General features: G+C 46.6%; 1 protein-coding gene across 2 annotated transcripts in view; it reads right to left on the reverse strand.

Moving 5' to 3' along the window:
• Positions 1-10,296: 10,296 nt before the first annotated feature.
• The window catches only part of LOC120945367 (extracellular serine/threonine protein kinase FAM20C-like), a 112,743-nt gene continuing 109,960 nt past the window's right edge, over positions 10,297-13,079 (reverse strand). For both annotated transcript variants that reach the window (XM_040359488.1, XM_040359487.1), the window contains one exon: positions 10,297-10,656. In XM_040359488.1, the coding sequence (XP_040215422.1) occupies positions 10,410-10,656 (247 nt within the window). In that variant the 3' untranslated portion in view covers positions 10,297-10,409. The remainder of the gene's footprint in view (positions 10,657-13,079) is intronic.

Consider the following 13,079-nt stretch of genomic DNA (forward strand, 5'->3'; position numbering starts at 1 on the left):
AATGAGGCTGTTGACTTGGTTGAGGTTAGATTGTGTATTTGAATGTTTTTAATGGCATAAATAGATGTAAATACATTGAAATGGTACATAACATGCATAAAAGTAGTGTCATGTATACATGCACACATGGCAAGAACATCATAAATAAATACATTTAGCAGCACATGGCAATATGGGAAAAGGCTGTATAAAGTTGTACAAACTCATGTATATACAGTGCCTTGCGAAAGTATTCGGCCCCCTTGAACTTTGCGACCTTTTGCCACATTTCAGGCTTCAAACATAAAGATATAAAACTGTAATTTGTTTTGAAGAATCAACAACAAGTGGGACACAATCATGAAGTGGAACGAAATTTATTGGATATTTCAAACTTTTTTAACAAATAAAAAACGGAAAAATTGGGCGTGCAAAATTATTCAGCCCCCTTACTTTCAGTGTAGCAAACTCTCTCCAGAAGTTCAGTGAGGATTTCTGAATGATCCAATGTTGACCTAAATGACTAATGATGATAAATAGAATCCACCTGTGTGTAATCAAGTCTCCGTATAAATGCACCTGCACTGTGATAGTCTCAGAGGTCCGTTTAAAGCGCAGAGAGCATCATGAAGAACAAGGAACACACCAGGCAGGTCTGAGATACTGTTGTGGAGAAGTTTAAAGCCGGATTTGGGTACAAAAAGATTTCCCAAGCTTTAAACATCCCATGGAGCACTGTGCAAGCGATAATATTGAAATGGTGTAACAAAAACTGACACTCTCTCTGTCTCTCTCTGTCCTCTCTTAACCACTGCAACACACTACACAAGGCCGACCTGCAGACAGCCTTTTATAGTGTGGGGCATGTACTAAACCCCCTGAGCCATAATTGGTCAAAGCCACCCTGGCTTTGGCCAATTATGGCTCTCCATTTTTTGCAAGCTGTGATTGGCCAAGCATGTGGGTCATAGTGCATGCTTGGCCAATCATCAGCCAGCGATGCCGCAGTGAATTATGGTCTGTGAAACATAACTTGAATTTGGCGCGAACGACCCGTTTTGTTTGTATTTCGACGAACGATCGAACATACAATGTTCGTGTCGAACATGAGTTCGACTCAAATACGAAGCTCATCCATAATACTCACCTACGTAAATGCAGCATTGATTCAGTGCTGTATTTGTCCCCTGCTGGCTCTAAGAACCCAGCGATCATATGACCAGTGACCACTCAGTTCTAGGTCTTCACTGAGCAGAGAGCAACGACTGTCCGTCACTGACTCTCTGCTCTGCCCCTCCAGCACTCACTGGGGACGGAAGCAGCTGGCTTAAGCTCTTAGCGGCACGCTAATAAGCTGAGCCAGATGCCGGTCAGACATCTGGGTGGATCCCTGCAGAGCCTGGACTGGCTCTATGACATCATCCAACAACAGACTTGAACCCACTGTTGGCTAAATCTGGGTCACAGCAGTGCAGAACTAAGTGCATTCCTGTGACCCAAAGGAATATTATGGCCAAAAGAGCTTGGCCATAATTCTCATTTAAGAGTAATTAAGGCCAAATTCTGGTCAAGTCCCAGTTGTAGAAAGGCCACAATGTGAGGTACAGTAGAACCTCTGGGGTTAAAAAGCCCATATTTAAACCAGGGAAAAAAAGTTTTCAGGTAGTATATTTTTCTCTAAGTGTCTTTTTTGGCTCTGAGTAAGGTGGAAATGACAAGGTCAGCGATACCCCTGTCCTTCAAAATCTGGGTTTCAACAGCCATGCCATTTAAAGCCAGTGACTGGAAAGCAGGATGGAACAAGGGGCCTTGAGACAGCAGGTCTGGCTTGCTTGGAAGAAGCTAGGGGTTGTCTACCGGAAGTTTGAGTAGGTCTGTGTACCAGGTTCTTCTGGGCCAATTTGATGCAAAAGGAATCACCAATTTCTTCTCTTACGCTATTATGAAGAACAATTGAGGAAGAATCTGCACTGGAGTCCAGGGAATTACCAGTTCATTTGATTCCAGTGCTAGAGGGTCCTTGGTTCTGGCCACAAACAAGTGTAATTTGATGAATCTGGAAACCACAATGTCCACATTTCTAAGGCTGGATTCGAATGCCACCAAACTAGGGAGTTCCTTGCTTGACTAGAAAGAAGCACAGGGAGATCAGAAGTGTTTGGAGTGTTTGGAGCGTTTTGTGTTTGTCCCAGGCAAATTTAATGTAGTGTTTAAGAGACCAAAGGCTCCATGCACGTTTAGCGTTTTTTATAAGCTCAAAAAATGCTAGAGAAAAACATTGGATGAAAATGCAGATACTAGCATTTTTGTACCAGCTTCCACTAGTGTTTTAGTAGCTTTTAAAGGATTTTACAATATATGGGAAAAAAAACTGCTTAGAGAAAAGCTGCTAGTAGCATTTTAGTTTAGGAACGTTTAGCGTTTTTTTCTGCCTTGAAAACACTCCCAAAAACTCTACGAAAACATATTTTTTTCACAGAAAATGCTAAGCATAAATAGTGTGCATGGACACAGAAAAATGCTAATAACAGCTTCTGTCTTAAGAAAACACTACTGTGCATGGAGCCTCAAGTGGAACTGGACAAAAGGAACAGCCTTTAATGAGGCTACCACATGGCCCGGGTTCCTCATGAAGACTTTTAATGAGGGATATCTTTTTTGGTCTTAACATGTGATCTTGAGAAGCAAGTGTGTCTGCTGGAAGGAAAACTCTTCCCTGGGGCCATTTCCAGAATGAGGCCTAAGTACTGAAAATGAAGGTAAGGTTGGAGGGTAGACTTTTGAAAGTTGGTTGCCCAGCTGAGGCCTAAAGAATCTAAAAAGACTTGTTGATGTGTACAGATAGTTTTGAGGGAGATGAATCCTTCAGAAGAAGGTTGTCTAAGTACCCCGTTACCTGGATGCCATTATTTTTTAAGATGGCTAGTGGGATGCAAGGACCTTTATGAATAATCTAGGGGCAGGGGATAAGCAGAATGGCAGTATGTCAAATTGGAATGGTTTGCCTCCTACTGATGAGTGCAGAAAGCACTGATGAGGTTGGTAAATGGAAATATGTAAGCAGGCATCTTAAATGTCTACTGATATCAGATATTCCCTTTGTCTCAAAGAGGCAATTACTGACTTTGTGGATTCCATGAAAAATTTTGTAACACAAAGGTACTTACTTATTCAGTGATTGTAGGTCCCGATTAGACTGAATATCCTCAATACATTTTGACACCGTGAACAGGTTTGAATAGAACACTTTGAACCTGCCCTGCAGAGGGGCAACAACGACTCCCTGGAAAATGGTTCATAGCAGTCTGCAAATCTGACTGTCTTTGGGAAGATTTTGGCTGGTTTAAAGGAAGGAAACAGTGATGGAGTAGAGTTTGATCCAAATATTGTGCTGAGAGGAGGGGTCTTCAGGGTCTGGGAGCCATAGGAATCAGTGATATGTGGTGAGGCGCTGGCTAGTATCAGAGCCAGATACACACAGTTTACATATGCCACACATGTTAGAGTGAGAACTATAATTTTAGCACCAGACCTCCTCTGTAACCCTAAACATGTAACCTGTAAAATATTTTAAAGCATCGCCTATGGAGATTTTTAAGTAATGAAGTTTGGCACCATTCCACAAGTGTGCGCAATTTTAAAGCATGACATGTTAGGTATCTATTTACTTGTCGTAACATCATCTTTCATTGTATAAAAAAAATCTGTCTTTTTTTATTTTTTATTAATTTCTTTAAAAAAATGCATTTGAAAATTGCTGCGCATATATAATTTAACATAAAAAGTTGCAATGACCACCTTTTTCCCCCCTAGGGTGTCTGCTAAAACATTATACATAATGGGCCAGATTCAGATACATTTACGTTGCTCCACGGCAGCGTAACGTATCCCATTTACGTTACGCAGCCGCAGGTTTACAGCGTAAGTGCCTGATTCACAAAGCTCTTACCTGTAAACTTGTGGCGGTGTAACGTAAATTCGCCCTGCGCAAGCCCGCCTAATTCAAATGGGGCGGGCACCATTTAAATTAGGTGCGTTTCCGCGCCGAATGTACTGCACATGCTCCGTCGGGAAAATTACCCGACGTGCATTGCGCTAAATGACGTCGCACGTTTAGACGTTAACGTTTAGACATTAACGTAAATGGCGTCCAGCGCCATTCACGGACGACTTACGCAAACAACGTGATTTTTTAAATTTCGACGCGGGAACGACGGCCATACTTAACATTGCTTAGAACACCTAGGGCTAAGCCCTAATTTTACGATGCGCATCTCGACGGAAACGACGTAAAGTTAGAGCGACGGGTAACGCGGACCTTCGTGGATCGCCGTAACTAGTCATTTGCATATTCTACGCCGACCACAATGGCCTCGCCACCTAGCGGCCGGCATAGAATTGCATCCTAAGATCCGACAGTGTAAGTCAATTACACCTGTCGGATCTTAGGGCTATCTATGCGGAACTGATTCTATGAATCAGCCGCATAGTTAGGACGGGCGGATCACAGAGATACGAGGGCGTATCAGGAGATCCGGCGTCGTATCTCTTTTGTGAATCTGGCCCAATGTTTGGGGGTTCTGAGTAATTTTCTAGGAAAAAAATGATTTTTACACGTAGGAGAGAAGTGTCAGAATTGGCCTGGGTGGCAAAGGGTTAATTATTGTAAGTAATATACAAATAATTATTATATATTACTTTTAAGGTCTTTTACTATATTTTCAAAAACTGTACTCAAGCAGGTGGCTTAAAGAGGAAGTAAACCTTCGGTTTTTACTTTATTTTTTTAATACAGTGTACTCCATAAAGGCTAGACATGTGCACAACAAAAAAATCGTATTTTTTTGTTTCATTTTGTCTCATTCCTAAAGATTCGTAATTTCGTAAGACGCAAGTTTTCCTATTCGGACCCGTTCGTATTTCGTAAGATGCAAGTTTTCCTATTCGGACCCTTTCGTATTTTCGTAACAGTTTTATTTTCGTTTATACTGAATGATTCGAAATTCTGTCTAATTTATTTCCATTGATTCGAAATTCGTAATTTTGTTAGATAATAATTTTCGTTTAATGGATTCGTAATTTTGTACTTTCGTAAATACATCGCAACACGCAGCTAATCCATATTAAGATATACTTTCTCTTAAGCCCTGTACACACGGTCGTACTTTTTGTCAACAAACTACAAAATGAGCGTTTTTCAAAAAATACGACCGTGTGTACGCTCCATCAGACAAACTTTTTCGGCTTCAAAAGTCCGGCCAACTCCCTTCGGACAAAAATCCACGGAAAAGTTGTTTGAAGTCTGATCGTGTGTACGAGGCTTTACACTGTCCAATGTGACTTAGCACAAAAGAGATAAGCTGATTGGCTAAGATATTAAGTAATCACTCACTAACTACACTGCCCAGTGCCCAATCGAAAGAACGATATGTGTACACAAATTTATGAACAGACAAAGAAACGGATTTACAAAACACACACATGAAAATACGAACATACGAATGAAAATACGAACAGACAAAGGATTTAAAATACGGAATGCAAATCGTTCGTTATAGATGTCATTTTTGTTCTTTTGCTGTTTCGGTGTTTCGTATTTTAGTAAGATTGTCCAATCGTACGTTCGTATTTTTGCTTGTTCGTTTTTTTTCTTATTCGTAATTTTCGTATTTTGGTTCTTTCAGCTTTTCGGATGTTCGAATTGATTCGAATGTACGAATACTAACAAATTCGTACGAAAATTCATTTGTTACGAATGGGAACGCACATGTCTAATAAAGGCATAATGAGCTAGTATGCACAGCATACTAGCTCTATATGTGTCACTTACCTGAGATCAAAGCCCCCGAAGTCCGCCTCGGTCCCGTTCACTGCCGCCGCCATGTACCCTTGTCGCTATTTGCTGTTATTGCCGCTCCAGTGCTGTGATTGGTCGGAGCAACGGTGACGTCACTCACGCGCATGCGCGAAAACACGGCATTAACCCAGTTAATGGCATTCACAAAAAGCGGCACCACTCAGTGTGCCTGCGCCGTTTTCTATGGCGTGCATGCGCCGCAGACAGCGGTGCCCGTTTCTGTAAAAATATCTCCTTAACCGTGTAGGTTAAGGAGATATTTCTTGCACCTACAGGTAAGCCTTAATCTAGGTTTACCTGTAGGTGCAAGTGTTAATAGTGGGTTTACAACCACTTTAATGGATAAATTACGGAACTTCGAAGTTATATCTTCAAACCAGTAATTTCACAGTAAATAGATAAATAATAAATTATTATCTTATAACATATAGCATAATAATATATGATTTAGCTTGTACCTTTTTAGCAGCAGCAGCAGCAGCAGCAGCAGATTCTTATTCTCCCTTAACTGTGTGAGAAAAACATGGGATTATGGGTAAATCTTATACCCATAAACCCATGTTTTTTCCTTGTAGTTAAAGTGGTGTTCCACCCAAAAAAAATAAAAATACACCAAAATCCTTTAAAAAAACAGAAAAAAAAAAGAAGGGTGGTTGCTATGTGGAACTTGCTAATCTGCCTCTTCCTCCACCGCTGCAGGTCTTCTTCCTCATCCTCCTTGTGGTGTCTTCCGGGGAATGTGGCGCGCTGCCTTCTGGGAACTGTTTGTATCTCAGAAAGCAGCCACCCTTTTACAAAGTTGCGCGAGTCTCGTGCATGCACAGTAAGAGGGCTGGGCTGGAAGGGAGCATGTGTCTTTTAGACACATGCCTCTTTCTATGACACTGCAGTGAGAGGCATGCCTCCACTGCAGCATTTTTATTGGACAGCTTGGGCCAATGGTACTTTACCATTGGTCCAAGACTCCAAGCTATCCATTGAGCTCAGTGCCTCTAACAAGAAGTGAGGAAAGGCACTGTGAGCTCATCCTCTCAGTCTGCTGCAAACAGAGTGTGCCAGCGTGGATTTAAACTGGCTGCTCTGTATGTAGCTTCTGACAGGCTGCGCAAGGAGACCCATATCTCCATGACCCAGTGGTGGGGTAGGACTTCAGCTTCACCCCAGGTCGCCGAGCTACGACCCTCAAAGTCAATTGTTTTTTTTGTTTTCATGGCCATGGCATGCCAAGGCTCTGCCTCACCTGCCTCCCCTGACTGTACATCCCTGATGGGAATGGACCACGGTCCTGGAGCTGAATAGTATCCTGCAGGATTCCTTTCACAAAGCAACATTACAGACTGTCACCACAGCTTGGGGTCCAGGTATGGTTCCTGAGGTATTATCACACAGGGTCGCTGCATACATGGCATTCTTAGATTGGATGAGGTAGAGATTGTAACATTATTGTCCTTCCTTTCTCTTCACCTCGTCTGATTAGAGCAGGGGTGTCCAACCTTTTGACCTTACTGGGCCACATTGTTAGAAAAGGAATTGTCTTGGGCCACACATAAAATACACTAACAATAAGGATAGCTGATGAGCAGAAAAAGTCAGGCAGATCACGTGTTAACGATCACTGATGTAAATAATGTACCTATCTGAGTAATAAAGCCTTATGTTTTGGTAAAATTTTTTATTATAAAATTAAAAGAGGGCAACATAAAATTAGTGAGATATTTGACACTGTTTTTGATAAACTAACGCATCAATATCTGGTTCGATGGATGTAGTAGCAATTTCCAATGAATTTTCAAGGTGCTCGTCAGATATTTTGGTACTAACTTTGCCTTTTGCCTGCTTCATCCTTGAAAATAGTTGCTCACAAAAATACAGTAGATGCTGCAGAAAACTGATGACACAAATAAGGCATGATTGTGAAGAGTGAGATCATTTTCTTTGGGAAGATAAAACTTAAAAAAGTCCACTAAAGAGACAGTATACATTTTTTTCTTTTACCGCATCCATTAGCTAGGTGTAACTGCATTTTATGAAAAATCCACCCCCCCCCCCCAAAAAAAAACCCCTCAACATTTTTAAGTAAGTTTATGATTTTATGTTGGGCCACTTTCAATGCTTCCTTGGGCTAAATGCGGGCCCATGGCCGCAGGTTGGACCCCCCTGGATTAGAGAATGCCTTGTAGTCACTGAAAAAAATACAAAACATACAGTGAATGTCAGCAGTGCCAGGCAAATGACCCCCTCTGTGGTCAGTGTGCATTGGGCAGCTGTTCAGTTCAGGACATATTGGATCGCAGTGGTCACTGTAGTAGCACTGACTACTACAGTGATTGTCAGTTTTTATAGCAGTCCCTCATGCATAGGCGTGCGCACGGGGTGTGCCGGATGTGCCTGGGCACACCCTAATCACCCCATGCTGTCTCCAGAGATCTGCTGCCTGTGAAACAGTTTCACAGGCAGCAAATCGTAATTTTTGCCAGAGCTGTTAAGTGCATGAAACTGTCCTCTAATGTCACTGCAGGCAGGAAGAGAGACGAGCTGTCATGGTGATGTCGGGGTAAGCGGGACCGAACAGTTAAAACAAACAATCAATGGGATGGGGGTCTGGGCGGGCCGCTACATTCCTTTGGCTCCGCCCCTCTCTGAAGCATCTCAATCATTGGCTGGTGTTGAGGGAGCTTGGTCCCGCCCACCCCCGACATCGCGGCTGTTCTGTGACTTACAACTCAGCCGCGATGTCGGGGGTGGGCGGGACCAAGCTCCCTCAACACCAGCCAATGATTGAGATGCTTCAGAGAGGGGGCGGAGCCAGAGGAATATACCGCCCCGCCCAGACCCATCCCATTGACTGTTTTTTTTAACTGTTCGGTCCCGCTCACCCCACATCCCCTCCGACTTTTGACAACTGGGTTCTCTCCCTGCATGCAGCCAGCGGCATCCCATCAACCCCAGCACTGCCACTGATCACCCCCCCCAGCACTGCCACTGATCACTCCCCCCCAGCACTGCCACTGATCACACCCCCCCAGCACTGCCACTGATCACACCCCCCCAGCACTGCCACTGATCACCCCCCCCCCCCAGCATTTTGTAACTTTTGGAAATGCCAGTAAAACCTTGGCTGTGCCAGTAAATTTCTGGTGTCGTGTCAGTAAATTTTAATCTGGTAGGTTGGCAACACTGGTTGACTTGTGCTTGATCGTCTGCGCATGCGTACACTACACTTCGTCTGTGTGTCTCCATATACCACTACCCCCCCACAACTGACAATGCTGCTGTGCCACCTGTGCTCATTCATCCAGAGTGTTGTCTCACAAATACAGATGGTGCGTTACTGGTCAGATCACTGTGTGAATACAGAGGGAAAAGCCAAAGGAAAGAAAACAGATGCAGCCACCACATCTACTGACTAGTTTTGGGTTTAATACCACTTGAAACCATTCAAAACTCAAAAAAAGTTCCTGGTGGAAATAAACCCATGTAAGTATAGCAACAGTGTTGTGGTGTAGTGCTGTGCACCTCACCTCTGTGGAGTAATTTATATATATTGTGACAGGAAGTCAGGTAAATCTGTGGGTGTTGTCACAGACGGGACATACATTTCTGCCTTGTTTGGACAATACACCAATTGTTATTAGGCGTCGGCTGCAAAAGTAGCCAGAAAGGGTCTAAGGGCATTCGAAAACTTCAGCTGTTCAGAATGAGGCAATTAAGGCCTCTATAAGTAATCCAGAGGATTACCACTGAATTGCTGAATCCTGAGGCTTTGTGAGTAAGGAGAGCAGTGTACTGAAAGTCTTCTGAGGAGGTGAGGAGGTGTTTGATTTTTCTGTGTGATAAAAATTAATGTAACTATCTATGCAACCATGTTGTACGAATGTCAGAAACATTTGGCTGAATGAAACTTCCCCATATCTTTGTACTAGATTCATTCCTGTATTGTCAACTCTATCTAGTAGACAAAATTCAATACAGCTTTCTGAAATACCTTAAGGTGGAGTTCCAGTCATTTTTGTGTTCATTAAAAGTCAGCAGCTACAAAAAGTGCTGACTTTAACCCTCGGGGGTAACGGCTTCTTTACTTTGGGCACCCGGCTGTGACAGCTTGCAGCTTCACACATGGGTGCCCACTGCGCATACGCAAGTGGGGCTGCACTCTGTGACTGGTCCCAAAGTCTTCTGGGATCGGTCATATGTTCCAGAAGACTTCGGGAGGGAGGGGGGAAGGAGAACTTCTGCTTCTGATCGCCTAAGGTGACCAGAAAGGAAGTGGGACCGGGTACCTGCTCCCCCCCCTCCTCCCCAAAAGCTCAGTTTCACAAACAGGAGATGGGGAGGAGGCCTTAGAGCGGAACTTGTCCTTTTGGGTGGAGCTCCGCTTTAAAAAGAATATATACCACATTCTGGCAACTTCATGGACAGCATTGATGATATGGGAATAAAGTACCAGTTGAACAAATAGAAATGGTGCATATTTCTTTAGGTAATATGTTAATTTTATTGACATCATTTGTGGTCCTTCAGTATATCTTTTACAGGAGGTCACAAATTTGAGTACTTTAAACAAAAGATAAACCTACAATCTTCTATCATGATATATCTTGGCTAAATCATCATAAACCACTTTGTGTTTGCCTTCCTGTTGGAAACATTGATTTACAGCATTTAGAATGAGGCCCAGTCTTCGATTAAGGGCAAAAAGATGAGGCTCTGATAGGATGGGCGGGAGAGGGTCTGCAGACAGAGATTCACGCATGACATCGCTCAATAGATAAGGATCAGTACCAAGGAGTTCAAGCCTCTGCAAAGTTGACTTCTTGATCCTATTATGAAAGAAACAGTATGTTACATCCTTTATATTATACATACGGTATGTATCTTTTTTAGTAACTCTTTACAGATTGCATTTTCATCTATCCAGGGCCGGTGCTAGACTATTTTGCGCCCTAGGCGAGACCAGCTACTTGCGCCCCCCCCCCCCAAAAAAAAATCAAAATTAATTAAATTTTAGCACCAGAACTGGTCCAGGTGGAGAAGGGGTTCAGCCAGGTGAAGGGATAGAGCCAGGTGGACAGGAGGGGGGGGGGGTGCAGGTAGGTGGAGGGATAGAGCCAGGTGGAGAGGAGAGGTGCAGCCAGGTGGAGTGGAGAGGAGAGGTGCAGCCAGGTGGAGTGGAGAGGAGAGGTGCAGCCAGGTGGGGTGGAGTGGAGAGGAGGGGTGCAGCCAGGTGGGGTGGAGAAGAGAGGTGCAGCCAGGTGGAGAGGAGAGGTGCAGCCAAGTGGAGAGGAGAGGTGCAGCCAAGTGGAGAGGAGAGGAGAGGTGCAGCCAGGTGGAGAGGAGAGGTGCAGCCAGGTGGAGAGGAGAGAACAGGTGCAGCCAGGTGGAGAAGAGAGGTGCAGCCAGGTGGAGAGGAGAGGTGCAGCCAGGTGGAGAGGAGGAGGGGGTTCAGTCAGGTGGACAGCAGAGGGTGGGTGCAGCCAGGTGGACAGCAGAGGGGGGGTGCAGCCAGGTGGACAGCAGAGGGGGGTGCAGCCAGGTGGACAGCAGAGGAGGGGGTGCAGCCAGGTGGACAGCAGAGGGGAAGGGCAGCCAGGTGGACAGCAGAGGAGGGGGTGCAGCCAGGTGGACAGCAGAGGGGAAGTGCAGCCAGGTGGACAGCAGAGGGGAAGGGCAGCCAGGTGGACAGCAGAGGGGAAGGGCAGCCAGGTGGACAGCAGAGGGGAAGGGCAGCCAGGTGGACAGCAGAGGGGAAGGGCAGCCAGGTGGACAGCAGAAGGGAAGTGCAGCAAGGTGGACAGCAGAGGGGAAGTGCAGCCAGGTGGACAGCAGAGGATGGGGTGCAGCCAGGTGGACAGCAGAGGAGGGGTGCAGCCAGGTGGACAGCAGAGAAGGGGTGCAGCCAGGTGGACAGCAGAGGATGGGGTGCAGCCAGGTGGACAGCAGAGGAGGGGTGCAGCCAGGTGGACAGCAGAGGGGAAGTGCAGCCAGGTGGACAGCAGAGGAGGGGGTGCAGCCAGGTGGACAGCAGAGGGGAAGGGCAGCCAGGTGGACAGCAGAGGAGGGAGTGCAGCCAGGTGGACAGCAGAGGAGGGGGTGCAGCCAGGTGGACAGCAGAGGGGAAGGGCAGCCAGGTGGACAGCAGAGGAGGGGGTGCAGCCAGGTGGACAGCAGAGGAGGGGGTGCAGCCAGGTGGACAGCAGAGGGGAAGTGCAGCCAGGTGGACAGCAGAGGAGGGGGTGCAGCCAGGTGGACAGCAGAGGGGAAGTGCAGCCAGGTGGACAGCAGAGGGGAAGGGCAGCCAGGTGGACAGCAGAGGGGAAGGGCAGCCAGGTGGACAGCAGAGGGGAAGGGCAGCCAGGTGGACAGCAGAGGGGAAGTGCAGCCAGGTGGACAGCAGAGGGGAAGTGCAGCCAGGTGGACAGCAGAGGGGAAGTGCAGCCAGGTGGACAGCAGAGGGGAAGTGCAGCCAGGTGGACAGCAGAGGAGGGGGTGCAGCCAGGTGGACAGCAGAGGAGGGGATGCAGCCAGGTGGACAGAACAGGGAAAGTGCAGCCAGGTGGAGAGCAGAGGGAGGGGGGGGGTGCAGCGTGGTGGACAGCAGAGGGGAAGTGCAGCCAGGTGGACAGCAGAGGGGAAGTGCAGCCAGGTGGACAGCAGAGGGGAAGTGCAGCCAGGTGGACAGCAGAGGAGGGGGTGCAGCCAGGTGGACAGAAGAGGGAAAGTGCAGCCAGGTGGAGAGCAGAGGGAGGGGGGGGTGCAGCGTGGTGGAGGGAGAATATAGCAAAGTGGACAGCTAGGTGGATGGATGCAGCCAAGTGGAGGGGGTCACACACCAGTGATAAGATCATCCCCAGCGCTTCCCCCACCACCTGACAAGTTCCTACCTTGGAGCACTTCTTTCCATCTCCCTCCACATGTCACAGGCTGGGTAAGCTGCAGGATCAGCTTTGCTTTGGGCTCCACACTCCTCCAGGACAAGTGGCTTCGGCCCAGCGTGTGGCCAGTCTGGGCCTTGGTAGATCCATTCTGGGTGTCTATGCACAATGCCGCCCGCCCTGCTCCTCCAATGGTTGCACATCACCCAGGGAGGGAGGCGGGGCGGGCAGAGAGCTGACACCCACGGCTGCTGCTGCCTGCTGGACATCAGCATGGTCACCTCTGGCTTAGTGCAGCGAAGGGGACTATCTGTCTGCTTCTTCTCCCTGCCTAGTCACTCTGCAGCCAGCCATATAGAGCCCTTCCGCTA

This window comes from Rana temporaria, chromosome 7 (genome assembly GCF_905171775.1).
Source record: "Rana temporaria chromosome 7, aRanTem1.1, whole genome shotgun sequence".
NCBI lineage: Eukaryota > Metazoa > Chordata > Amphibia > Anura > Ranidae > Rana > Rana temporaria.